We start from the raw sequence: 27,215 nt of genomic DNA on the forward strand, positions 1-27,215 counted from the left end.
ATGATAGTAGGCTTACTATAGATCCATAGTACTGATCTATACAGAAAGTTCTATAGGGAATTCACTATTGGAAATAAAAATTTGAGAAATTTGTGCATGTTTTATAGATTTTTACTTTGATACCTAAAAAGTAAAGCACTTGCTAGCATATTTCAGCTAACATAGTTTATTTGAAAGGAGGAGAGCTGTAAGTATAGAAAGAATTACCATAAAATCCATGGAAATCTTTGGTTAAAAAAGTAGGTCGGATTTCAGCTTTACCAGCCTTGACAGTGCCCATTTTAGGAACTCTTCTAATGGAAGAAAACGGTCTTATATAATCTTAACTTGAGGTAACAGGCTGACATAACTGCTAAATGGGAGTAAGGCTTTGTTGCTGATGAACTTTTTGAATCCCAGTCTCCCTCTTGCATGTGGAGATGAAAGAATCACTGGCTGGGAACATTTTTCATTTAAAACGCCCTGGTCTTTTTTCTTTCAGAGAGCTTCCAAGGCACTTCATTTATGGGTTTCTCTTTCGAAGTATCCAAACAGACTTCTGATATAAGCATTATTTTAAAACTCTTCTGCCCTTTAACATTGCCAAAATGACTCTTTTAATGAGAAGTTTGACATCTTTCAGATCAAAGAGAAGAGAAAAACTGTATTTCAATTTGGAAAGAAATCATCAAAGCTGTGTATGTGATGGGATATGCTAGGGAATGTGGCTTTTAAAGAGAAGTAGTATCATGTTTCAGAAATGCACACATTTGGCCTATTTAATCACACATCCCTCTCAAAGGTGGTATGAAAAAAGTGAGGGTTGTGTTCTCCGTATATGGCCATCTGTGTGGCATTCCCCCCTTTCCTTGATTTGTTTATACAACTGTGCACATTTTAAATTGATGATACATTTCACTAGCCTTATAGTTTTGAAAATCTTCATTTCAAATTCCCATCCTGTATTTATTATAATTCCTAGGAATTAATTGGTGATTGGAAACAGTTTTCTCTGTGGATATTACTGCTTGAGGTCAGGATACGTTATTTCATGTACTGGTTAAAAGATGTAAGTAGAGGCTAGAAGAAAACAATTACATGAAATTAAGTATTTCCAGCTTTTTATAGACAGAGGAAGAAAAATTTATAAGTCAAGTGAGTACATTTTAAAATTAAATGAATATGCCTCCTTATAGAAATAAAATTAATGCTTGTTATTATGTAACTAGTCCTAGTATTGGAAAGATACGCACGCTTAAGCTTATGATATGCTGTCTTACGTGTAGAAAAAATTGTATTCTTGCTCACTGGTGGGTAAATAAAAGTTCAAAATGAAGTAGTAATCAGGCTTGCCAACACTAGTGTTTATGAAGTGAAATATTGTTTATTTCATTGACTTCAAGCGTCAATAGGAAGGATGCTCAAATATATGTGTGTACTCATGTGTATATTAGTGATTCTTACTATGCTTCACTATTTTACATACAGGATGGAGATATCTTAGTTTTGACTGCAAATGCTGAAAAGTAATTAGCAATAATCATATACTTTATAATGTAAGTTGGTCAGATAAGTATGTATTAATGTAATACAGACATGCTTTGAAATTGCCTAAGTAATCAAAGTGTCCTTGCATCAATTATATTCAACAGGGAACTATTCATATCTGGCATTTAAAATAAATATTTATTTCAGTGATGTGTATATTAGGTTATTTGATTAATTATGTTATTAAAGGGCTTTGCAAGTCTATATATTTACCCTATTTTTTTCTTTATTCAGTTCTAGGATAGAATAGAAGTACTGGCCAATAAGTAGCATAAAAATAAGATTTTTCAGTTTTTACCAAATAAACTTGTATTTTATGAATGTATTCCTTATCAAAGCGCATCAAGGCTAAACAACAATTTGCTCCTGCTACTTTCAGAGGTAACTGTCATCACATGGAAGCACTCCACTGTACAGGTGTCCTAAGTGCAGATTGAAGTAGGTGTTGTTTTGTGACACTGTCACAAGCTCTAGAATCAAATTCATGCCATTAAAAATCATAAAATGTGGTAGAGAAAACAAAATGTACAAAGGAACACAACTTGAGGACAATTACAGAGTACACACTAAATATGTGGGTTTTGATCAGACTAAAAAATGGATGGTGAAAATATTAATTGCAGCTGTTAAGAAATTAAGAAATGGTGCATTGCTTAGAAAAGAAACATAATTCATTTAAAAATTAACACAATTATAAATGTATGAGATTTTAACATGACCCCTAATAGGTGGATGTTGCAAATGGCTGTGATATCGAGCTCTACCATTTACTAAAATATCATTTAATCTTTCTGATTTTAGTTTCTTCATTGGTAGAGTGGGCTTGCTGTGTGGATTAAATAACGCTTATATATAAAAGTTTTAAATAGAATACCAGTTATGTTATGCAAAGCAAATATTATGTTCATCATTTCTAAGAAGTGTGCTGCAATATAATACATACATTAACATGCACAAGATATTTACTACAAAAATATAGCCAGACACAGTGGCTCACATCTGTAATCCCAGTGACTCAGAAGGAAGTGGGAGGATTGCTTGAGGCCAGGAGTTTGAGACCAGCCAGGACAACATAGCAAGACCCCATCTCTATTGCTGCCATTGGATATAGAAGTAAAAAAAGAAAAAAAGACCGCATCTCTAAAAAAAGTAGAAAAAATTAGCCAGGCATGGTGGACATGCTTGTAGTCCCAGCTACTTCGGAAGGCTGAGGCAAAAGGATCACTTCAGCCAAGGAGTTTGAGACTGCAGTGAGCTATGATTGCACCACTAGACTCCAGTCTGGGCAACAGAGCGAGACCCTGTTTCTAAAAAATAAATAAGATGAAAAATAAAGACATTTTGAAACAGATATAAAAGCCAGAAATCATGTAAAGAGAGGCAAATATAAATATAGCCTAAATATAAATATAGAATCAGGGATAATATAATTGTATATAAGAACTGATTTAACTGGAGCTTCTTGGCAGCCAAGGTGAAAAAAATAACTTGATAATGCTTTGTAATTTTTATTTTATGCTAAAAAGAAATATGCCAGTTCTTCAGTCAATAAAACTGTTGAGACAAATGATAGAAGGAATTCATCAGTAAAGCATTAGATGCTAGATGGTTCTGTGCACATACCTGGTTAAAACATGTAGAGGATTTTGACTGGTGTTATAAACAGCATCTTCAATAATGGTTCTACAAAAGTTGCCCGAATGTTCTGTGTGCGATTGTTTCTTGTACTCATCTTTAACAGAATAAGAAATAACACTGAGTACTTTAGCAAAGGTAAGTTTATTTGGGTAATATGGTCCAAATGTGTTGTTTTTTGGTTGGTAAACTTGCTTCAAGGATACAACTTAAAAATTTGAAGTTTTCACTTCAGTATATTTCCTATTTTAGTTTTAAACCAAAATACAATTCTGCTTTGCATTCATTATACCTTGTCATTTTCTGTATGTTGTGTAATATATCCAAGTTCTATTTTATAAGGCAAAAAAATATGCTTATCTTTGAGTTTTAAAGCCTATTATCAATTTGCATCGAAGTGAATATTTTAAAATACCATATTGGTAATGTTACATGAATCTAAACATACGATAAAATTGCTTAGAACCATCCATATACACGAGTGCATATACAAACCGAAGACTTCTGAATAAAGTCTGTAGATGTACCACTGTCAGTTTCTTGCTTGGGATATTGCATGCTAGAGTTATATAATGTTACCATGGGAGGAAGCGGGATGAAAGGTACACCAGACATTTCTGTACTTTTTTGTTTTAGTAAGTTTCCAAGAGTCTCTAAATATTTCAAAATAAAAAGTTTTAAAAACCCGCATATCCAAGAGGCATACATATTCTCTCTTCAGTGGGAAATAAATAACCTTGTTTCTTTTATCCTTACCTGAAGTGGGGGTGGGGGTGAGTATATACACACATACGCATAAAATTTTAAAGCATGGCCCACAACAATAACCGTGATTTTTAAGATGGGGTTTATGCATTAATGTGAAGGACAAAATTACCTTCAGTTTTTTCTCCCTCCAAATTTGACTTTTAGGGAAAAAAAATCAACAAAAAACTGATAGCCCCAAAAATAAGATTTAAGGAGAGAAAGTTGTTAGGTGAGAACCCTACAGAGAAGATCATAGTAAATTTCCTAGAGAGGGGATAATAGATAGGGGAAAATTATAGACAAAAAAAAAAAAAACACAATCATGAACGCAGGTAAATGGGTTGGTATTAAAATAAGAAAGGACATTTTGGCATTAGAGAAAAGTGACAAGATAAAGTTTAAAAAAAAATCTAAAGTAATAATCAGGGCAGTCAAAGGAGTGTTTCTGGCACAGCCTGCATCTTCCCAGTAAGGTAGAAGTCAAGCCCGGCTGTTTAAGTCAGTAGCAAGGTGATGGCAAGAAACTTGTGTGTGGGGAAAAGTTCCGAATTGGAGCTGTGGGACATATAATAGACAGTCATGAAGATATGATTTTTAAAAAATAGCTAAATGGTAGTGTCGGTCTACTATGGTTAGAGATCTTGATTTTACATCTATTTATTAATGTGTTATGCACTTAAAATGTCCATAGGCTAAGGAATTATTTTGTACTTTGATGGGTGGACAGTAAAAGGGCCACTGAAAATAGCGTGAAGAAGTTGGTATTTTCCGTTTCTTAGCAGCGTGTAGTCTGGATGAGAAGGGGGAGAGAGGTGCGGCAGATAGCAGGAAGCCATGTCAGGAGGCCAGGTGTGATGCGGTAAATACTGGCTGGAGCAGAGAGTGAAGTGAGAGGCAGTGCTCGGACTGGGTGGTTTATTGTCAATTTGCACCAGTTTTAAGCAGTGTTAAATACTGTACTTTAACTTTCAGCGAGTTTACACTTTGAGGAACTGTGATCTTTCTATTTTTGTACTTGATATCAAATTGAAATCCCTCACTTCTTAAAATGGTATTAAGAAATCCAAGATTCCATAAATTTTTACCTTAATAAAAATTGTAGGGCAAAGAGCACATAGCTTTTTTCCCAGTGCTTGATTAGTTTATGTTACGGAAAGCTAATGTCTTGGTGAAGACGTGGAATAATAGTTTTTGAGTAATTGTTACTATTAATAATTGTATAGATATGAAAGTGGAGGCAACATGTGAGAGAGCATTGCACATGGCAGAAATATTGGATAATTTTCCTGGATTCAATAAGAAGTCATATATGGCTGCCAAATTAGTTTTTGTCTCTTGGATACCAGGTTCCCTCCTGTTCTCCGAGTCAAAAGTCTAAATGGTCTTTAGAATTTTCCTTTTCTGATTAACAAATCTTAGGTGGGGTGGGGAAAGTCTAATTATCAAGCTCTAGGAAAGAGGGGGTTTTTTTGTTTGTTTTTTGTTTGTTTGTTTGTTTTTTTCCTGTGGTTTACATCTGTTTTATTCTTACTTTTACCATCCTAATTTCACCTGTTAAAGATGAAGTGAAAGTTCAGACATATGAAACATAAAATTTCTCCTCTGCTTATTGAAACCCTATCAACACATATTATCCTCTGCTCTGTTTAATAAATAGTGTTTTAATTTTTCTGATTTGCTTTATAACCAAGCTGAAGCACTGAGAACTTGTCTCAGCTTTTAATCAAAGTTGTCCCTGCTATAAAGTAAGTTTGGGGTATTTCCCTTGGCTGGGAGGAAATATTAAAAATAAATACCATTTAAAAGTGAATAATTTGCGTTCTTTCTGCTGAGTGGAGTAAATGTTTATACTTTTTGAGAAACTATTCATCAGTTCAGATTAAATTCTAAACCATAACTATATATACATTTTCACACATGTAGTCTAGCATAATTTCTTTTAAATGTGAAATACATCTTTTCTATTTAAAATAGAAAATACATCTTTTCTATTTAAAATAGAAAATACATCTTTTCTATTTAAAATGTTTGTGATAAAATTTGATTTTGATCTTGAGCAATTGGACTAATAAGTTGGAGCAATAAATTATTTACATTGTTATCTGAATGCTATTTAAAAGTCATTTTAGGCTGGTCCACTGGTATTGAGTTAATCTCAATTATTCACAGTCAGTTACAGATTGAACTCCTTGTTATATTCTTTACCCTCTTCTTACTACTGCACTTGACTATTAAAAACTGAAAAAAAAAATTAAAAATCATTTTAGGTAATTTTTATGGAAATAATTGAGTTAAATTACTTTATAATTTGTTTATAAACTAAAGATATTCAGTCTTAATAAAACAATGTAGAAATATAAAAATATAAGGAGAAGAGAAACTTTGGCATTTTCTTACAGCAAATGTATTGTCATTTATGGATCCTCTATTATGTAAAGGCGTTTTGAGAAAGTAGAAGTGAACATTTTTGACTGATGTGAGAAATCTACTGGACTGCAGAATTAATACTGATAACGACATCCATACCCTGTTTGTCCATGAAGTGCTATGCTGTGACCTAATTTTAAACTGCATCTGTGGTACTGGCGCCTTGGGAAGTGAAAACTTTTGTTCATTTTCTTCTCTTGTTCTGGTATTAAAAATGTAAAAAAATATATATATAGGGAGAGAAATTTTCCTGCATAAGTGAAACTTTAAACCTAAATATAATATTATATCACAAAATTGCAAGTTTTAGGCTTCGTTTTTTTTTTTTTGAGACAGAGTCTCGCTTTGTTGCCTGGGCTAGAGTGAGTGCCGTGGCGTCAGCCTAGCTCACAGCAACCTCAAACTCCTGGGCTCAAGCCATCCTGCTGCCTCAGCCTCCCAAGTAGCTGGCTAATTTTTTCTATATATATATTTTAGCTGTCCAGCTAATTTCTTTCTATTTTTAGTAGAGACGGGGTCTTGCTCTTGCTCAGGCTGGTCTCGAACTCCTGACCTCGAGCGATCCACCCACCTCGGCCTCCCAGAGTGCTGGGATTACAGGCGTGAGCCACCGCGCCTGGCCCTAGGCTCCTTTTTTGATATGTGAGGATTTAATGGTCATGACGGCTTTTTCTACATGACTCATTTTTGTAATTTCACTGATGTAATATTTATAGCTTTTGCTTTTATAACTAGTCTTTCATAGATTTTACCCGTACCTGCAATGTGAATAAATTGCTTTTAAATCTCAGAAAAAATGTTAATGGGTTCAGTTTTTTTTTTTTAATTTTAGTGCTTCAAACATATTTGGTTATGTCTAAGGTACATAATAAAAATACACTATTTGGGCAGAATTATAGAGGAAAATGTAAGCATCAGAATTAATTTTGTTCCCTAGTAGAATTCATAAATATCTTTTGACTTTATCTTGAAAAACAATGTAGGTATGTCTATTTACCGTTACCCTTTACTGCTCCAGGAAATTAAGATAGCAATTGGCAAAATTAAAAAACAATACAAAAAATTCTTCATAATTATGCAGATCAGAATATCTGAAAAAAATATACTATTCTTAATGATTTAGGTCTTTGGCTTTTAACCTCTTTGTGTGTAAAGACCCCCCCTTTTAACACTAAAAATGATTGTTTTTTCCCCCCTTTGAGTATATAGGTCACATACAGTAATGTTTGTACTTAAAACTTTATGTATTGAGAAGGTACATTTATACTGTAGAGATTCAAAGTCTAGAATTTCTATATTGGAGGATAATCGTTTGTTATTTGCAAAACGTTTAACTCCAGATACAGTATGATGCTAAAGATTGCAACTCAAAATCAAGAGATATGCTACTGTAGTAGAACGATAAAATAACAAAGATTTAACCTATTGAATCTTCCTGTTTTTAATCAGCCTTCTGTACATCCCAGCAAAGGGACGTGAGGGATCTTGGGTTGTGATGAAAATGCTTGGTGTCTTGATTCATGGTGATGGGTTCTAGGGTGTACAGAACTGTCACAACTAATCAGTTACACACTTTAATCTCCATAGTTTATTTTACATAAATTTTTCCTCAATAAATAAGGAAGGGAATCCAATTAGAACTTTTAAAAGTACACACTTTGTTTCTTTTTATACACGTAATAAATTGCATTAAGGGCTTGAAAAACATGCTGGGAAACATGACCCTGAGCCTTTTTCTGACCCCTCCAGGTAAAACTAATTTTTTATTTGTGCTTCCATTGTATTATACTCTGAGCACTTAATTGTGTTTACTGCTTAAATTAAATGTTTTCTTTCACACTCTCCACTTTTTCACCTCTCCAAATAAAACTGTGAATTATCTTTGTATTCCCAGGACCTAGTGCAGTATATGAAACATGATAGACATTCTTCAAAATGTTTAGTAAATAGAGGAAGGAGACTGAGTGCTAATTTGGTCCCAGTTTTTGAGATACCTTGATTAAACTGACTATGTAATACTTATAATTAATTAATACTTTGTTTATTATGAACATCTTATTGCTGTGAAATTCTATATAAACTTACTTTCTCCTTTTTCCTCTCTCCATTCCTCCAGGAGAAGTATGTATTCTCTTTTCTGCTCCCATAACACTCTGTAAAAAACTGTATTGAAGCTTTTATTCTGTTTAGTGTTCTGTCTTCCTCGTTGGAATAAAAACTCTTTGAAAGCCAGGCCTTCTTACATTCCTGTTTATATGCACTGTGCCTGAAACAAAGGTTAGTGTTTAACAAGCACCTGTGCTATAATGGTGAGGGTGTCCATTTCTCCCCAGTTCTGTGAGGTACCCAAGACAGCTACTGGGTGACTTACGGGTAGGTAGCGTAGACAGCATCGATATGCTGGACAAAGGGATGATTCATGTCCCGAGTGGGACGATGTGAGAATTCATCACGTTATTCAGAACAGTGCACAATTTAAAACTTATGAATTGTTTATTTCTGGAACTGTCTCTGTAATATTTTCAGACCGCAGTTGACTGTGAGTAACTGAAGCCACGGAAGGTGAAACTGTGGGTAAGGGGGGACTACTGTACACTTATTTTAGACCATTCGCTGTTTTCCTTTAGCGCTTGGGTGCTCCCCACCCCCACTCTTTTGGTCTCTTCATGTTTTAGTTTGTATAATTTCTATTGATCTGCAAGTTCACAGAGTCTTTCTTTGGTTTTGAATTATTTCTTTGAAATAATTCTTTGTTTTTCATTTCTAGAATTTCCATTTAACTTTTTCTTATAATCTCCATTTTTCTGCAAAAGTCCACATCTGTTCATGCATGTTATTCACTTTTTCCATTAGATCTTTTAATATTTTTATTGTAGTTACAGAGTTCCTGTCTGATAGTTTTAACATCTGGATCATCACCTATGAGTTCAGTTCTGCTGATTTAGTCATCTTTTTTGACAGAATTTTTCTTTCTCTTTTAATGCATCTCTTAATTTTTTTATTGAATGCTAGATATTATGTATAGAAAAACTATAAAGGTTGAGATGAACACTATTTGATCTCTGCAAAGGAGCACACTTGTATTTCAGGCTGTCGGTGTGGGGTAGGGGTCAGGCCATTCTGGTTAGGAGCTGAGCAGGCTTCTCGTTTTGCTGCTAACTCCACCGCTGCAGTCCATTCTTCAGATTGCTTTAGTGGTGGGCCGCTCTTACCTTGTGCTTAGAGTAGGGAGGCTGGAGGACTTTTCTGGGTGCCCCTGCTTTCCCTTCAGCCATCCGTGCACACCTGCACCACAAGGGGTTCCCTCCATGCCCTTGCTCCTCTCCCAGTGGCAAACTGCTGTTGACAGGGACCAGGCAGAGCATCCATCACTATTAGCCTGTGGAGCAAAAACCCATTTCTAAGCAATACTCACCTAAAACAGAAAGTGTGAAGCTTGAACGTTTCATGGTGTTTGTACGGAGTTGAGTGTTAGTTTCCTAGGGCTGCAATAACAAAGTACCACAGACCGGCTTAAAATAAGAGAAGTTTATTGCTTCACAGTTGTGGAGGTTATAGGTCTAAAATCAAGGTGTTAGCAGGGCCATGCTCTGAGAAACCTTGTAGGAAAAGAGGCCCTTTTTTCTTTTTTGTCTCTTTCTAGCTTCTGGTGTCCTCAGATGTTCCTTGGCTTGTGGCAGCGTAACTCCAGTCTCTGGCTCTTTCTTTACAAGGGCATCTTCTCCTTTTGTGTCTTCACGTGGAATTCTCCTCCTGCTATGAAGACACCAGTCATACTGGCTGAAAGACCTGTCCAAAAAAAAAAAAAGAAAGAAAAAAAATGCGGGGGTGGGGGAAGCAAAAAAAAAAAAGAAAAGAAAAAAGACCTGTCCAGCTTCAGTATGACCTCATCTTAACTAATTATATCTACAGTGACCCTGTATCCAAATAAGGTCACATTCTAGGGTACTAGGAGTTAGGACTTAAACATATATTTTGGAGGTGCAAAATTCAACCCATAAGTCGAAATGACATTTGTGTCTCAAAAGCATACTCCATATCAGTAACATTATTTCATACAGATAAAGATACTAAATTACTGAATCTGATAGCCAGGGTTAAGAATATACTAACTTTTTTGGAAGAATTTTTATACTTGATTTCAATTCAGGTAAATTTAGAGATGCAGCGAACAGTTTTTTAAAGTAACATTTTAATGAAATTATTCACAAGCTCCATCCCATTTGCCACTAATATATGGAGCATTCTTCACATGCAGTTCTGGAAAAATTAAATTCGGTCATTTCCTTAACTCATGATGGGATGGTTTTAGAATTTTCAGTAAGGTTTTCGTTTGGCTTTCTAGGACATCTGAATTTTGTAGCATGTATGGCCAGTGTACACTGAGAACTATTGGGCTCTTTGAAGTTTAAAATGCAGAACTCTAGTCTCAGTTATAAAATCAACTAGTATTAACTAAAAAGACTCAAGTAGTGTTTGTGTTCTTACATTTAAAATAAGTCTATGTTGTCTATTTTTTGAAATCCTTGTTCATTACATATTATACATGTTCAAAAACTATGATAATAAACTATTTGTTCTTAGAGGCTAAAAAGTGGCATAGCAATGGAGTCCGAAGGAAAAACCATGAGGAACTTAATTAAAATAAATTTTATCATGGCAGTTTTGTAATGCTATCACGTTTTACAGACTCACACCAGTAACCTAGGACTTAAGTTATAATTATTTTGACTTGTATCATCTATTCTTTTCACTAAGAAAGAACACATCAAAATTATTTCTAGACAATACAGTTTCTCAGAACTCAGCAGGAAAAAATTCAGAACTCAGCTTTCCAGCTGACCTTGATAAAAGAATTTCTGATTAAATTGCCAAGGTTTTATAGTTTCTAGTAATAATTACTTGGGGAAAAATAAGTACCTGAATTAAAATGATTAATGATTGGAAAGCTTAAACCAGCAAGATTCAAAGGGTTGTTTTTGGTCCATTAAAGAAGACCACACAGACCATATGTAAAGTACTTCCTATGTGCGCAACAGTAAAGACAGAAATGAGAAAGAGCTTTAGAGCCAAAATGAAGCTCTCGGCAGTCATCTGCCCCTGCTTTCCCTTTTCCAGATTAGCACGCTGATGTCAACAGACGTTAGGAGTCTTATGTTCAAACTTATCAAAACCCAGAATTTAATAAGAGACCTTATTATGGTTCTTTTATGGTAAGTTATTGCTTTAATGATATTATAATTTTTCTAATATTAAACCCTTCTACCTTTGTTGAAATTCTTAAGTTCAAATTTCAAATTGTAGTTAGCAAAGAAATTCACATTACCGCTCTGATATCTAGGATCCTCCTAGTATTTTATCATTAATTGTTCTTTCTATTCAATTCCTTAAAGACCTTAGCTTATGACACGTCTGCAACTTTCTTTGCTTGAAAAGTCTGACCTTCTGTTGAAAATCTTCTTTCTTTACTCTTAATTAGCTATAACTGAACTTGAATTCCAGTATGAGGTACTTACAGTGATTGGATGCGATTCATATAATCCTATGCCCAGTAGTGGAAAGGGTGAAAAAGTGAGGAGATTGTGCCTGTTGTGTTCGGTTGTCTTTGTGAAGCGGGAAGTGTGCTTTCTGTTAAAAATACAGAAGTTGGGAAAGGGAGGGAGCTGTGGAAAGTTGTGACTATTTGGCCAAGTCATCGTGGTTAGTGTAACAGCGATGTGAAAAGATCATACAGTGCAATTAAGTGCTTGTTCATGCTTATAAAGCCCATAAGTTTACAAAGTTAAAGAAAAGATTATATAATTTATTCATTCTTTGTTGTGTTCCTAAATATTGTTATTCAAAGCATATTCTCTACGAATTTTGGAAGTTTCTTTTATTCTTGGAATTGAATCTCAGTGAATGGATTTGTGACTCTCCATGAGTTTTGATAGGAACATGAAAATTATGTTGTTAATTCTATGCCACTTTAAGCCCTAAACCAATTATACGTGAAATAGATTTTGTTAATAAAATTCTTTCTGGTTAGTGTACATGTTAGACAACTATTTTGTGATGTATTAATAGATTGATGTTAATATTTGTTAAGTTCAGGGATACCTTGAAAAGATTTTTTGGAAAAGGTACCAACAAACTTTTCACAATTGAATCTTCAAAAATAGATTCTCAGTTGAAGCTAAGAAAGCGCTGTTACTGTGTAGAACTTAATGGCATAGACCAGCAGTCCCCAACCTTCTTGGCACCAGGGACTGGTTTCAAAGATGACAATTTTTAGTAGTTCTTTAGAAACACAAGGATGAGTTTCAATGTGTTATTTTGAAGGAAGGAGTCAAACACAAAAATGTGTTTACTCTATTTATTATTCTTTTTAGATGCTGTCCTAGAAGAAATAAAGCTAATCTATAATGTTAGAAATTGGACTGTGGTTTCCTAGGTAGGGAGTAGGAGGGTGGGTTTGGTTATTGACTGGAAAAGAAACAAGGGAACATTCAGAGATGATGGGAATTCTCTATGTCTTCATTTTATTGTTAGTTACGTGGGATATATGTCTGTTAAAATTCATGGAGCTTTATTAGGATCTGTGCATTTTATACTGTGTAAAATATATCTGAGTAAAATTAGATATTTATAAAAAGTGCATTTGCAAATTATCATATCAGCAGACAAAGTAGTTAAGTAAAAATCAAGTTGCCTGGGCCGGGCGTGGTGGCTCACGCCTGTAATCCTAGCCCTCTGGGAGGCCGAGGTGGGTGGATCTCTGGAGGTCAGGAGTTTGAGACCAGCCTGAGCAAGACCCCGTCTCTACTAAAAATAGAAATAAAAATTATCTGGACAACTAAAAATATATATAGAAAAAATTAGCTGGGCATGGTGGTGCATGCCTGTAGTCCCAGCTACTGGGGAGGCTGAGGCAGGAGGATCGCTTGAGCCCAGGAGTTTGAGGTTGCTGTGAGCTAGGCTGACGCCACGGCACTCACTCTAGCCTGGGCAACAAAGTGAGACTCTGTCTCAAAAAAAAAAAAAAAAAAAAATCAAGCTGCCTTTCTGGCTGACACTGAAGGGTCTCTATTAAAAATTTGCTTTCTGGTTCTGATATTAACATCACTAGCCAACATAGCCTGTGACTAATTATTTCATTGTTTTATACTTTTTTTTATCTATCAGCAGAGTTTGTATATGTGCATATATAATTCACAAAAATACAATTAGGTCTCCAGGGTTGTGCTGGTAAATTAATAATTGGCATTATGGGAAAAAAGACAAAAAAAGAGACATAATATATAGCTTTTGGAAAATTGCATGCAAATTCTCCCACCATGGCTGATTTCCAGCTACCAACATGGTGTCTCTAAAGAAGCAGAGTTAAGAAGAAATAGTCAATTTCTGCTGTGAGGCTGGCTTCAGCACACCATTAGGATTAACTATATACATACAGTATCTACATATCTTCAGAATGCTTTTCACAACACATAGCAAGATCTGAAACAGTAAATACAAGATCGTACCTCCAGCCAGCCATTTGGCAGTGTGGACACCACTGATGAATAGTGATCATATATTCCATTTTGACTTTTTTCTTTTTTAGTGACTTTTCTTTCGTAAGCTGAATTTCAGCTTCTTTATCTCTGTAAATCTTGCAGCAGAAACCTGAGTGAGGCCTATGTAGGTCCATGACTCGCTGAATGAGTGAACATTGGGATTTTTTGGCAGGTTTCAGACATTAGCAGAGAGTTTGAAAGAGACTGAGCCAGGACCTGCTTTCTCCCAGCTGGTGCATGATCACCTATCTCAGCTCTCAAAGGAGTTTGAACATTACTTCCCAACCACAAAAGACCTCGAACTGGGAAGGAATGGATCTGCAACCCATTTGTGAATAAGCCAGGTGAATCGACTTTGCCCGTGATAGAAAAGGATCGACTGCTTGAGATCGCAAATGATGGTGGCCTTCAAAGTTATGTTTGAGACAACCTCACATCTCCATACATTCTGGATTAAAGTCAAGGCAGAATATCCTGAGATTGCCACAAAAGCACGGAAAAGCCTGCTTCCATTTCCAACATCCTATCTTTGTGAAGCAGGGCTTTCTGCAGTGACAGCAACCAAAATGAGATTATGGAGTAGACTGGACATAACCAACAGGCTTCAGTTGTCACTGTCCCACATCACCCCCAGACGAGACTGCCTAGTTGCAGGAAAACAAGCTTAGGGCTCCCACTGATTCTACATTATGGTGAGTTATGTAATTATTTCATTATATATCACAATGTAATAATAATAGCAATAAAGTACTCAATAAATGTAATGTGCTTGACTCATTCTGAAACCATTTCCCGCCACCCATGGACTTGAACACAGTTGTGGTTTTCCCCTGAAATGATACAGATTGAGTTTGTTGAGTAGGTTGAATATGCAACACAAGTAAGCAAGTTTTGCAACCCATTCCATGTCACTGATACGTGCTGCCAGTGGTGACTGTTTTTCTTAAAGAAATCTCCAGAGCGGCTCTCATTACTCAAAACTCTGGCCAGTGATCTACGTTTAGAAAGCCGTCTCACTTCTGTGCATAAGAGAATATGTTTGTGCTCTGTGTCCACCTCCTCACAAAGCGATGCAAACAGGCGTGAGTTAAGGACATGTACTTTACGTGGTTGATAATTTTAATCACAGCCTGCAGAAGGTTTAGTTCAGGTGACATTTTTTGGGTAGCCAGCATTTTTCTATGGATGACACAGTGTGTACGCACGTCTAGAAGTGACCTCCTTGACCTGAGGAGTCAAACCAGGAAGCCGTCCAGTCATGGCAGCTGCTCCGTCCGTGCATGTACCGACACAAAATTCAGTGTTCCTGATACGTAATCATTCAAAGACTTGAATGGTTCTGCATCTGTGGTGTTGGTCGGCAACAAAAGTGCACATGACATATCTTCAGGCACATCCTCCTGAAAAATACATTGCACAAAAACAAGCACTGTTGCCTTGTCAACATCGGTAGACTTGTCAACCTGGATTGCATACCATAGTGACTCATTAATCCTCTCCAACAGTTATGCCTCGGTATCCTCTGCTATTTCATCAGTGCATCTGGCGATGGTGCCAGCTGAAAGAGGAACATGTGCCACCTTTCGAACTGCAGCCTCTCCTAAAAGTTCACGGCCAATGTCCTTAGCAGCAGGCGGGATCAACTCTTCCCCAGTAGTGAAGGGCTTCTTGGCTTCAGCAATGCGGTTGGCCACCAGGAATGCTGCTCTCAGTGCGGACACGTCTGATGAAGCGGTGGCCTTCAGTAATTGCTTCCGTTCTTTGTGTTCACTTTTTTTTTTCTTTTGAAAAACTCCAAAGTCTTGTCTTTTAATGCAGGGTGTTTGATCTCCGTGTGGCAAAGCAGTTTTGAAGCTTTCATGGCTTCACTGGCTAGCCGGTTGCCACGTATTATACAAAGCAGGCCTGGAGAATGTGAATCACCTGTTGCATTGAACCCATAATTTAAGTAAGACTCTTGGTATTTTCTTTTAAATGCAGCTTTTGTTTTGTTGGCAGTCGTAGAGTCTTCTGTCTCGCCATTGAGTCTTTCCACTTTTTCAAAGAAGCTCTCCAGCAATGTTTGTATTTTACTCTTGGTTGCTAGGGTTAGCTTGCGGGTTTACAGAAACTGTGACTGAGACAAGTGTGCAGTGTGGGAAGGAGGTGCAGACGGAAGTGGAAAATAAAATAATGGGCAGGCCAGAATCTTTAAGTGTCAGATTCTGACTTAAAGCCTACCACCAGATGCAGCGGTATAATTGAAGTACATCAGCTTACTTGCCAATATAAAGCCTGCCACCAGGTGCAGCTTAATTGTCATTTGCCACTCACTGATAGGGTTTTGATGTGAGTCTGCAAGCAGTTGATTTATTATGGTCTTTGGTGATGATAATCTGCATTCGCAGCCACTCCCCAGCGCTAGCATCGCCACCTCAGCTCCACCTCGGATCATCAGGCATTAGGTTCTCATAAGGAGCTCGCAGCATAGATCCCTCCATGCGCAGTTTACAGTAGGGTCACACTCTCATGAGGATCTAATGCTACCGCTGATCTGACAGGAGGCGGGGCTCAGGTGGTGATGTGAGGGACAGGGAGCAGCTGTAAATACAGATGAAGCTTCGCTCACTTGTCGGCTGCTCACCTCCTGCTGTGTGGCCCAGTTCCTAACAGGCCACGGACCAGTACCAGTGTGTGCCCAGGGGTTGGGGACCGCAGGCATAGACAATATACTCTTAAAGTGTGGAATGAGGGAACTGAATTAGAATTCAGACTTCTCAAGTTCCAGTTCAGAATGCTGATATCTAATCATCATAATGTCTTTAAGTAAAGTCTGAGTTGAAATATAAGAGAAGTATGGTTTATAATTTATCTTAATTCACTAATAAGTTATTATCTCGAAAGTATATTCACAGTAAAAGTTATTTGTATCTGCCTTCTCGGCGTCTTGGCTTTCATTTTGGCTGTGAGTAACTTTAAAAAGCATTTGTATCTGTGTGCTACCTACCATCTTTCATATGGAAAGAGCTCGCGGTAGTGCATGCGTGCAGCCCGTGCGTGGCCAGCAGCAGTAATTAACCCTTACAGGGCATCATGTGCAGGACGCTTTTATAGCAGAGAGAATGAGGTAGTGCACGACTCCTGGTACTTGAGAATGTTAAAGATGAACTCATTGCTAAAACTTCTTTGACAACAAAAGATAATTTATTCAACAGTATCTCCACATACCTACTTTTCTCGTGTTTCTCAATATTAATTTTTGACAAAATTAGATGAAAGCCTCTTACTAGTGCGATCAGCTCTTGCTGTTTATTTCTCTCATGTACTCATAATTTTCTGCAGAGCTGCGTCATCCTCTCACCAGAGTGGGCACTCCGTATGTCACAAGGGATTATAAGTGCTGTGGGAAATAAGGCATTTAAGCAGATGGATGCATAAGAAACCAAGATCCTGTCATTATGCAAATAATTAGAGAGTGGGAGCAAAACTAATATCAGATATGGATGTAGGCATAATTCATTATTTGTATTTGATAGGAATTCTGAGAAGAAATACGAAAAAGGTGATGCTTAAGCCATGAAAGTGGAAGGGAGCTTGAAAATTATAGATTTTTAAGTTGCGGAAAAAAAGTCTTGGAAAAGCTGTATTTGTAGAGGTGACGGCTGAGGATGCATCACAAGTTAGATGTTTTTTATATGAGAAGAGTTAGTGAGCTTACATTCGGGGATATAAAAGTTTAGAACAAGGAGTCTTTGGAAATTATTTTTAGGTGAAGAACAATACTCATTTTAATAACATGCCATTCATTCCTTTGAATCCTTAGATTCTATTAAATATTTTAATAAAATTCTTTTACCTTATTTCCCCTGGCTGACTTCCCCATTAAAAAAAAAAAAACAACTGTGTCAACATTCCTGTAGTGGTGGTCAATATTTGTGGAACTCAGACAATTTGTTGTATTATGTGCTTTGCTTTTCTTAAATTTGGTAATAATGCAATTTCCAGTTTAGAGATTGAATTTATGTCTTCAGTCTACTTTCAGTAACACATGAGTTAAAAGCTGTGTTACAGACAGTGCAGACAGGGCTGGGAGGAAGGGATGGCAGAAGGAGAAAAGAAAAGGAAGAGAAGAAAACCATAGTGGCTCTGAAACACAAATAGGTAATTTGCTTCTAATTGTAGTTATATTTTTATTGCATTAAATTTGTTGAACAAATTTGTACTTAAATTTGTTGAGTTATTGAATAGCTTAGTGTTGATAGAAAGCTAGCTTTGCTTTGAAAATGCACTGCAAAGAGCCCCACATATTAATAGTTTCTAAGCCTTAGTTTCCTAGTACATGAAATTGAGGCTTAGTTTAGCTGCTTTTAAGTCCTAAGCATGCATGATTTATATTTTGAAAGCCAATATTTATTCAGCAGTTAGAATCAAATACTATTTGAGCTTTGCTATTTAGCGATGGGATAAACCTTCAATTCATATTATTGAAAGTCTGAACATTTAGATTTGTAATCCTAATGTTCAGTTTTCTGAGACATCATCCACATACAAATTGCTAAATAATTTACATTTATGTTAGTAGGAGATAGAAATTTGGAAATTAGTTTCCTCAATGAGATTCAACCAATGTTCTTGGCTAGTTCGTCTGACTAGTTACCCTGGTAGTATGAGAATTTTCTGAGATCTTGTTCGCTGATAAGCATAGGGTCCTGTTATGCATCTGTATAACAATACAATAAAACTAAGTGGACATAAGTGTGAAACCAAATGGAGAAAAATATTTTGTTTCATTTTAGTATGGATTTCCTTAAAAATTTTTTCAACATCATAAAGCTAATATTTCTGAGGCCATGCTGTGTACATTGTGTGTGTGTGTAAACCATAAGAGATGATACATTTTAATTTGCATTGTCTAATATGATTTAGCAATAGTTATAAAAATATGACCTTTAGTTTCAGTCCTTTTATTAGGAAAATGAAAATCTTTCATTTATTAACTTCATAACTGTAATTCCTTTGTGAGCCGTGTCTTTTACTGATCATTGTGTTACAGTGATACTTCTGCAGCTGAACTGTCCAATATGGCAACCATGAGCTCAATCTGGCTATTGAGCAACTGCAGTGTGACTAGTCTGAATTGAGATGTAACTGTAAGGGTAAAATACACTTACTTGGACTTTGAAGATTTATTATGAAGAAGAGAATGTAAAATATTTCATTAATAATTTGTATATTGATTACATGTTAGAATATTTTAGATATATTGGATTAAATAAAATATTACTAAAATTGATTTTTCACTTGTTTCTTTTTACTTTTTTAATGTGGGTACTAGTAAATTTAAATTACACATGGGGTTCACATTTGTGGTTCTTACATTTTTCGACTAGAAAGCACTGTTCTAGAAGCTATGTTTTATATAAGGAAGTCAGATGTAGAAAGACATATTCTTCCTTCCATCTCTTTGTATTCCTATTGTCAAGGGTTACAAAGTATTCTAAAGCTATTCATATGTTCCAATAGTTAAATGACATCAATTCTATGCAATGTAAATGTACACATAATGGAAGGTATATGTGACCACTGGTTGCAATATTGACATATATTGGTGTGCACTATAGCGGGAACAGGGAATAAGGAAAAATGACACACAAGTTAATGAAGAAAGGGAACATGCTTCTATAGAAACTATGGAAAATGCCATTAAAAAGATCCTAGTACTAATATTTAGGAATTACATATCGTCATCTAGAATTATACTGTGTCCTATATGGTTTCCTTTGATAATAGCTGACTTTGAAAACCACTGATAGATAAAGTTAGTGATTTTTAACCTGAGGAACAAAATCTTATACCAATAGAATATCACTTGGTTTCTATGTTTTTCCTCTTACACAGAATTCTCATTTGTGAAAGAAGGGGGTGAAATATTTCACGTCATAAGCTCCTAGGACACAGAGAAGTTCTTTAAGCTCCTTTATGATGCCAGTGAGAATAATCTTTTTTCTCTTAAAAAGTGATTGTCTCTTTTCCCCATCCCACTCCCATTTCCATGTTTATTTGTTTTGTTTTTCCAAAAAGACATATTTAATGCCCTGCTTAGGTTTATTTTCTACTTACTCACTAAATAAGGAATAACACTGTTATGTTTTATATTTGAAATTGTAAGGTACATTTCTTTTTTCTTTTATTTTTAATTTAACTCTTTGTTTTACAGATGAGGGCAGAAGTGCAGTTGACCAAGCAGGTGGTGCACAGATTGTAATTGACCGTTTAAGGTCGCTGTGCAGTATAACAGATCCCGCCAATGAGAAGCTCTTGACTGTCTTTTGTGGCATGCTGATGAACTATAGCAATGAGAATGGTAAACAAAACCGAAAACTTGCTTTATCTCTGGGGGAAGAATTAAAAATCATATTTACTGTAGTACAAAACAAAAGTATTTGAAACTTGATGAACAAAGAATTCATAAGTGGAATATAAAATTAATAATTGAAAATTGATGAACACAGAATTCATAAGTAGAATATAAAATTAATAAGTAGTCAACATTAAATTACTGTTTCAGAAATACAAAATGGTTAGTTTACTAAATGGGACTAGATTCTGAAGGGTTGCCCATGCTAATCAGTACCAAAACAACAACAACAACCAAAAAAAAAAACTCTATGGTATGGTTTAAGCATTCTTACTATGAATATTTTAAAAATAAACTATTTTTCTTGTTAATTATATTAATGCCAGGTGTAGTTTGGAAACATGAACACTGTTTATATCAGTAAAATTATTTTATCTAGGTACTAGGCCTACTTGGAAGCATTTTTTAAACCTTTAATAAAATCTGGCTTTAGAAATGTAAAGTTCAGAGCAATTGCAGATATCTCATTCTAGAAATTTAATAAATTCTTGTAAACAGCAGTTTCTTTTCTCTGTAAAACATTTTTAGAACCCAGCAACAACTGACATGTCAGTAATTTTCAGGTAGCCTGTATGGTTGGTAATTAAATGAACATAAATCGGTGATATTAAGGCTTCACAGAACTTTTGTGTCACAGAATATTATTCACTTCTTTATCATCTTATATGAATCACTGTGTGGATCAAACAGTCTGAAAATTCTGGTATGTTCCTGGTATGTAACACGAAATTTTTCTATGGTTTGTTTCATAATGGCATTTTAAGTTACAGTCTTTGAACAAAGACATTTTGCATACTGAACATGTAATATTGTTTTTTACTTTCATGTGCTCTAGAAATACGTGGTCCTTTTGACATATTATTGATTGTTTTTACTTTGGGTAATTGTGGGTCCAAAGAAATACTCTCAGTAATTCAAAAAGAAAAAAGATACACCTGGACAACAAATGGCTACATTTGGCCCTTGATGCTGGTGACAAGAGCAAATGATGGAGACTGTGGCAAATTGAAGAGCCCCTGTCCCATTGAAAGGGGGGAGCCACTACTCTTCTCTAGCCAGTTGTTTCTATGACAGTTTGGCCAAATACCGCCAAATCTTTTTATCTGGGGGAAGAAGGAGGGTGAAAACGTAGCTTTTTATATTGTATCTGATTTTTTAAGTGTTGGATTACATTTGCTTTTTTAACACGGAAGAAGCTAAACAGAAAGTGTCTTCGGGTCTCATCCTGTCTAAGGGCCACCAGTTTTAAACCTCTGGATTAAAATTATCCATAACAATAAAAAGGAGTTTTTATTGATCAAATGCCTTACCTGTCAAACTTGAGCTAATAACAAATAATAGTCCTTATAGGGTCAGTTAATTCTATTTTTCTTCCCCTCTGGTTGAATTGTTTGTGAAGAGAAAATGATCCTGGTATTGAACAGGAGAAACAGGATAGAGTCTGGGTAATCCACAAAATGAACAGCTAGTTCCTAAATAATTGAAATTTGACCATAATATGGTCAAATGGTATCTGAATTGCATTAAGAAATCACTGGTCAGTTTTTCATGTTGCTTCCTTTTCCTTTAACTTCATTCGGGCTTGGACATTTCAGAAAGTAGGAAAAGTGCTGAGTGGGAGAATGTTTTAGAAAGGTAAATAAAAGAAATTCATCATGAAGTTATTATAGTAGCTTTGGATATAAGAGAATTAATCTTGTTACACATCTAAACTAGTTGTTAGTTCTTTCAGGAAGCCGTTCAAAAACCTGTATAAAAGTAAATCAAATGGCCACATGGTCTTCAAAAGCATCACTAATTCTAATCCAAAGCAGACAGTGATTGAGTCCCTGTAGTAGGATACAGCATGTAGAGAAGTGTACTGAGAACATAATGATTAACAATATGCAGAGTGCACAGTCTAAATGCATAACATATTTCTTTTTTTAACAGTAAGCTTTTTTCTAGTGTTCAAGTATTGTCAAGAAATAACGTAGATACTTTGGAAAGCTGTATTAACTTTTCTCCGAGTATTATTGAACAAATGATCTTTTTGTTACATTATTTCAAAAGCTGCAATTTGAATGTAGTTTTCAAAACTGGATAAAAGAGACATAATCTTTAGTGTTTTTAAGGAGAATAAATGCCAAGTTGTAACTATCCTTTTCTTTCCTGTTTCCTTTTTCAATTTTGTCTGTCATGAGCATCACAGTTTGTGAAGTGATTCTTTTTCTTAATGTGCTTTAACTTAAAATTTGTTTGTCGTAATTATTAAGTACTTGCATTGTATCAATTCCTTACTCTTTTCTTTAAAATTTGTATTGAAAGACTTAAATATTAGATCTTCTTTACTGACTTCAGGTAATTTGGTATTGATCCTGTCCATGTAGATGAGTCACTGAGACAAAAAACAATAGCTTTTGAAATTCAAGAGGTACTTTTGGGGGCGTAGAGAATGAGAGTCTTGCCATGTTGCCTAGGCTGGTCTCCATTCTCCTGCCTTGGACTAGGAGGCATTTTTTATTAGCACTGGTACATGAAGTTTCCTTTTATGTGTATTTACTATTGAATTTCGTACACAAGCTTCTGCTAAATTTTTAGTAGATTATTTGAGTAATCAATACCTCCTTTATACTCCAGCAGAAAAATCAACTCTGCCCTTGGACCTAATAATTTAAACCTTATCCATAGTTAGGGAGTGTTCTTTACCTTCATAGATAAAATTTTAAAAATATTTTTACAGTATGCAGATGAGTACTGAAAGTGGTCATGAAGACCCACCAGCGTAGTTTCTCTGGAAGAGAACATTCTGAAATTGTGTGTTAGTCCTAAGAGTAGATTGACACCAGATTGAAACTCAGGATACCTTGATTCAGATGCTTCCTGTGCATACAGTGAAACTCTGAGCGTATCCAATTTTCAAATCCATTAAATATGGAATAAAACAAGTTTCCTAAACACACGCAAGGTATATATCTTACAAAAATACTTAGTAAAGACATTTTGTACCATTTAATAAAGCTGTATATAACGCAATATTTATCAGTTTCAAAAGGTTTGAACCAGCTCATGACTCTAAATACTTTTAAAGCTATGAGCTGAATATATTCTTGTGTTTCCCCATTGGTGAAGCAATTAAAACTCTTCATATTCAGGTAAGTTTGGAATACCTGAGTAGTAAAAGTTGTAAGTGCTTAGCAGAGAAGTTGTATCAATAATATCATATAAGTAAAATCATATTTAAATAAAAGGTTTTTTGTAACAATCTTTTCAAATTCATCCTTTTTGGAAAATTATTCCTATTTTTCATGTGGCACAAATGTACTTTTCAATTCTGTGGCCTTCCAAAGTAGCCTGAGGATTTGACAGTTGTGGCCATTGAAAAGCATGTTGACGATTTGACATTCAGTCTGAGGCAATATGTTGAACTTCCTATGTTTTTTTCATTTAGTTACAACTTCAAAGTTTTAGTTATTCTGTAACCCAAAGAGTTCAAACCTTTAATTATAGTTATTTTTATCCCATTGGCTTTTACATACCTTTTTCCTAGCTTTGGTTACCAGATGCCAAAACATTGCAGCGATGACTGAAATTTTTGTTGGGTTATCCACCTGTTTTCAAATATAACACCATTTTAGCACATAGTAGGAGTTTGGAAAATATGTATTGGTTGGCTTTTCTGGATACTTAGTATTGTTTAAAATTTTCATTAACAAAATCAAAACTTGAAAGAGAAATAATGTTATTGGAATGTATCACTTTCATTAAGTGAAAAGCATTATAAACTCTTTGTCACCGTGCTAGTTGACATTCCCTACCCATATACAGTACATGGCAGCAGCAGAAAGGGGCATTGAAAACAGGCTGATAGTGATGTGTACCAGACCTATAATTAAAAATATCCCATAGGTGATACACAAACTTGATGAATCTGCATATGTACTTGAACGTTGATTACAGGTTTGAATAGAAGCAAACCAGTAACCTAAAGCAAAGCACTGGAGACCACAGTAACACCTTGTTGAGGAATATATTGGTGGTCACCATTATTATATCATAAATAGGCATGTTTAATCAATGAATATCTCATGAAAAATCTGTAATTGAGAGTTTAATTTTTTTCTTAATACAGTTGTGTTAGAGACACAAAATAGACTTTTAACTCTAAAGAAAGTTATAAATGATGATAAGCATTAACACAGACTATGTTACTGATTTTGTATAAGCCATGCCATAAGAGAGAAACGCAGAGGCAAGAAATGCGCCATCAGGAAAAGAAAAATAGGTTCCTTCTGAAATTATTAACATAATATATGTAGTCTGTGGCTTCTTCATCAGACCTGTGTTTTATTTACACATATATATATTTTTATATATATAATATACATATGTGGTTTCTACAAATAGAGCTGAATTTTCTCTAATATCTTACTAGCTGCCTGTTATTGAAAGACTTTTTTTCTTTTTTGTGGTTCCTGAAATCTGTCTGGGATACCTTCATGATAATTCTTAACATTTATTTGCTGCGTGGACTGGTAATAACTAAACTGCGGTTGAAGGGAGGCCATCCATGTGATTTAGAAAATGTAATTCCTGGGGTACATTATTGAAGCATAACAACTGAATTTAGGTATTAAGCTCAGTACTTAAATACACTTGCTTAAAAAAGACCCGTATTTTCTCTCCTCTAATTTAAAGATGATTTAATTTGTTGTTAATTTTAGCTACTATTTTCATTTCAATCAGTAGCAACAATTTCACAGTTCATGATTAAAAACTAAAAAGCATTTTGGCTTGAGCTACCTGTTTATCCTTATGTTTTGGTATTACAGTACTTTATTACAGATGAGAAAGAACATTTCCTAGATGTTGGATATTTGGAAAAATGATTTGCTTCATATGAATAAGGAACTATTTTCAAAGTTTACTCACTATGGGCACGAACTAATTAATAATTCATATGTTTCTTAAATAGTAAAGTCTTTTTCCCTAACTCTAAGGAAAAAAAAATAAAATTCAAGATATAAAATTATATCTTTGCAATTAATTGTTTTTTTTCTTAATGGTGCTAATTTTCCAGTATACTATTTTAAATGTATTTTTCTGTTCATTTTTTTGTTTATAAAGACATGGGAGATGTACTTTTAATTTCACATCTTTTGAAGCCCAATTTGTCAAATTACTCTAGCGAGTTAATGGTGCTTGTTAAAGACTTTTACTATGCAGCTGAGAAGTTAGGCTATTTTATTCTTTACTATTGTTCTTTACCTTATTATTTACTGTTGTACTCTATAAAAAAAAATTGTGAATTTTTACTGTTTGTCCAACAGAGCTTTCTAATCAGTTTGCCAAAGCAGGTTACATTCATGAAGTTCTGCTACAAATGCCATTTTAAACAAATTATTTCAATGAAGGACAGAGTAGGTAGTTATTTTGGTGCCTCTTGCTAATTCTGCCTATTAAATTTGACCAATTAGACCAGGTCGACTTTTATTCATAATCTTCTTAGACTGTTACTATAATAACGCTGTTACTTAATGGACAGACTGAGAGCATGGTTTTTAGTAGAAGTATATAAAATGACCGTTTTGGTCTAATTCCACCATGGTCAAATATTGGCATTAATAGTCAGCTTTGGTCATTATGGAATGAACTTCTGAATGCAAGAATCTGAAATTTTCAATCTCTGAAAAATGAAATGATTATTACAGGTTTTTTGTCAGTGATTTTAGTATCCTTAATACTTAAAATTTGACATTATATTATTACAGGAGTAGTACTTTCTCAGCATTGTCAGCTGAAATATGATGGTATCAAGCACGTGATCATTGATTATGCACAAATTTTGAAGTTCCAGAAATGACACTGAAGTAAGCATTGAGCTGTTCCGCCTTCTAAGAACTGAGGCTAAAGGCAGAGGTGAATAATAGATTTTAACCAAATATCTCTATTTTCATCTGTAATTTAGTCACTTAAAAAAATCCAGAGAGAAACTGAAAATAAAAAATTATGTATAAGTTAACTTTTATAAAAATTAGTACTCCTGTTTTCTAACTGTAAGTAAAATTCAATTAACACTTAACTACTCTATATTGTTTCATTTACTGAAAAAAAATTTAAGTTAAATACTATTTGAAAGTGGGAGTTTAGGCTAGAAATCAGACATTTTTTGGATATGTAGCTGTATCTTGTTAACACAGTTTGTGCATTGCAAATAACTTCTGTGTAATTTAAACTGTAAGAACTAAATTATAATAATGCTCTAGAATAACTATTATAGTTGTTTGTTTTTTTAAAAACCCAATGTATCCTTTTGTGAAACAAGGAATTTTTATGTTTTTAAACACGTTTGTAAAGGTGTACACGTTGGGATATAAATTAACCGGGCATTTAGCTTAATTTGCTATATAAAAATTCAGGCTTAAATTTATACTTGCTGTAGATGTGGCCTTTATCTCAGCAGTGCCATAAAATAAGTAACTGGATTGGTTTCTCCTAATAAAAGCTGCTTAAGCAACAGCTGGTAGTGGTCTTTTTTAAAAAAAAAAAAAAAAAAAGGACCACTTTTTAAGTGACCAGTTTCTTTCTGAGATGAAAGCATAGAGTTTTCTTTAATCAGAGTAGACACGTGTATAGAAATTTCCTTCATAGCGTTCTTAATTATAATAAGAGTTGACCTGAAGCAAATAATTTAACCTGGAGTGAGTATAGGGGAAAAAATTACCTACTAGATTAAGGTACAATCATTCTAGTTGTCACTGGATTGAGATCAGTAAAAGGGTAGGCCTCTACAGAATAATAAAATGTTTCTCCTATATCTCTTTGATTTTTGCTTTGGGTTTTTTTGTTGCTGCTGCTGCTGTTTCAGGTTACTTTCACACATGTAATCTTGTCATTCCTCTTGAGAACTTTTACAAAAGGGAAATTTTGCTGTGTAGAGACAATTTTATTTTCAGAACACAGAA

General features: G+C 34.8%; 1 protein-coding gene across 9 annotated transcripts in view; it reads left to right on the top strand.

Annotated features, from left to right (window-relative positions):
• RAP1GDS1 (Rap1 GTPase-GDP dissociation stimulator 1) overlaps positions 1-27,215 on the top strand; it is a 137,065-nt gene that overhangs the window by 73,310 nt on the left and 36,540 nt on the right. For 7 of the 9 annotated variants that reach the window (XM_045536846.1, XM_045536845.1, XM_045536847.1 and 4 more), the window contains one exon: positions 20,071-20,217. The exons of the other annotated variants lie outside the window; for them this stretch is intronic. In XM_045536846.1, the coding sequence (XP_045392802.1) occupies positions 20,071-20,217 (147 nt within the window). The remainder of the gene's footprint in view (positions 1-20,070; positions 20,218-27,215) is intronic. 9 annotated transcript variants of the gene reach the window in all.

This window comes from Lemur catta, chromosome 24 (genome assembly GCF_020740605.2).
Source record: "Lemur catta isolate mLemCat1 chromosome 24, mLemCat1.pri, whole genome shotgun sequence".
Classification (NCBI taxonomy): domain Eukaryota; kingdom Metazoa; phylum Chordata; class Mammalia; order Primates; family Lemuridae; genus Lemur; species Lemur catta.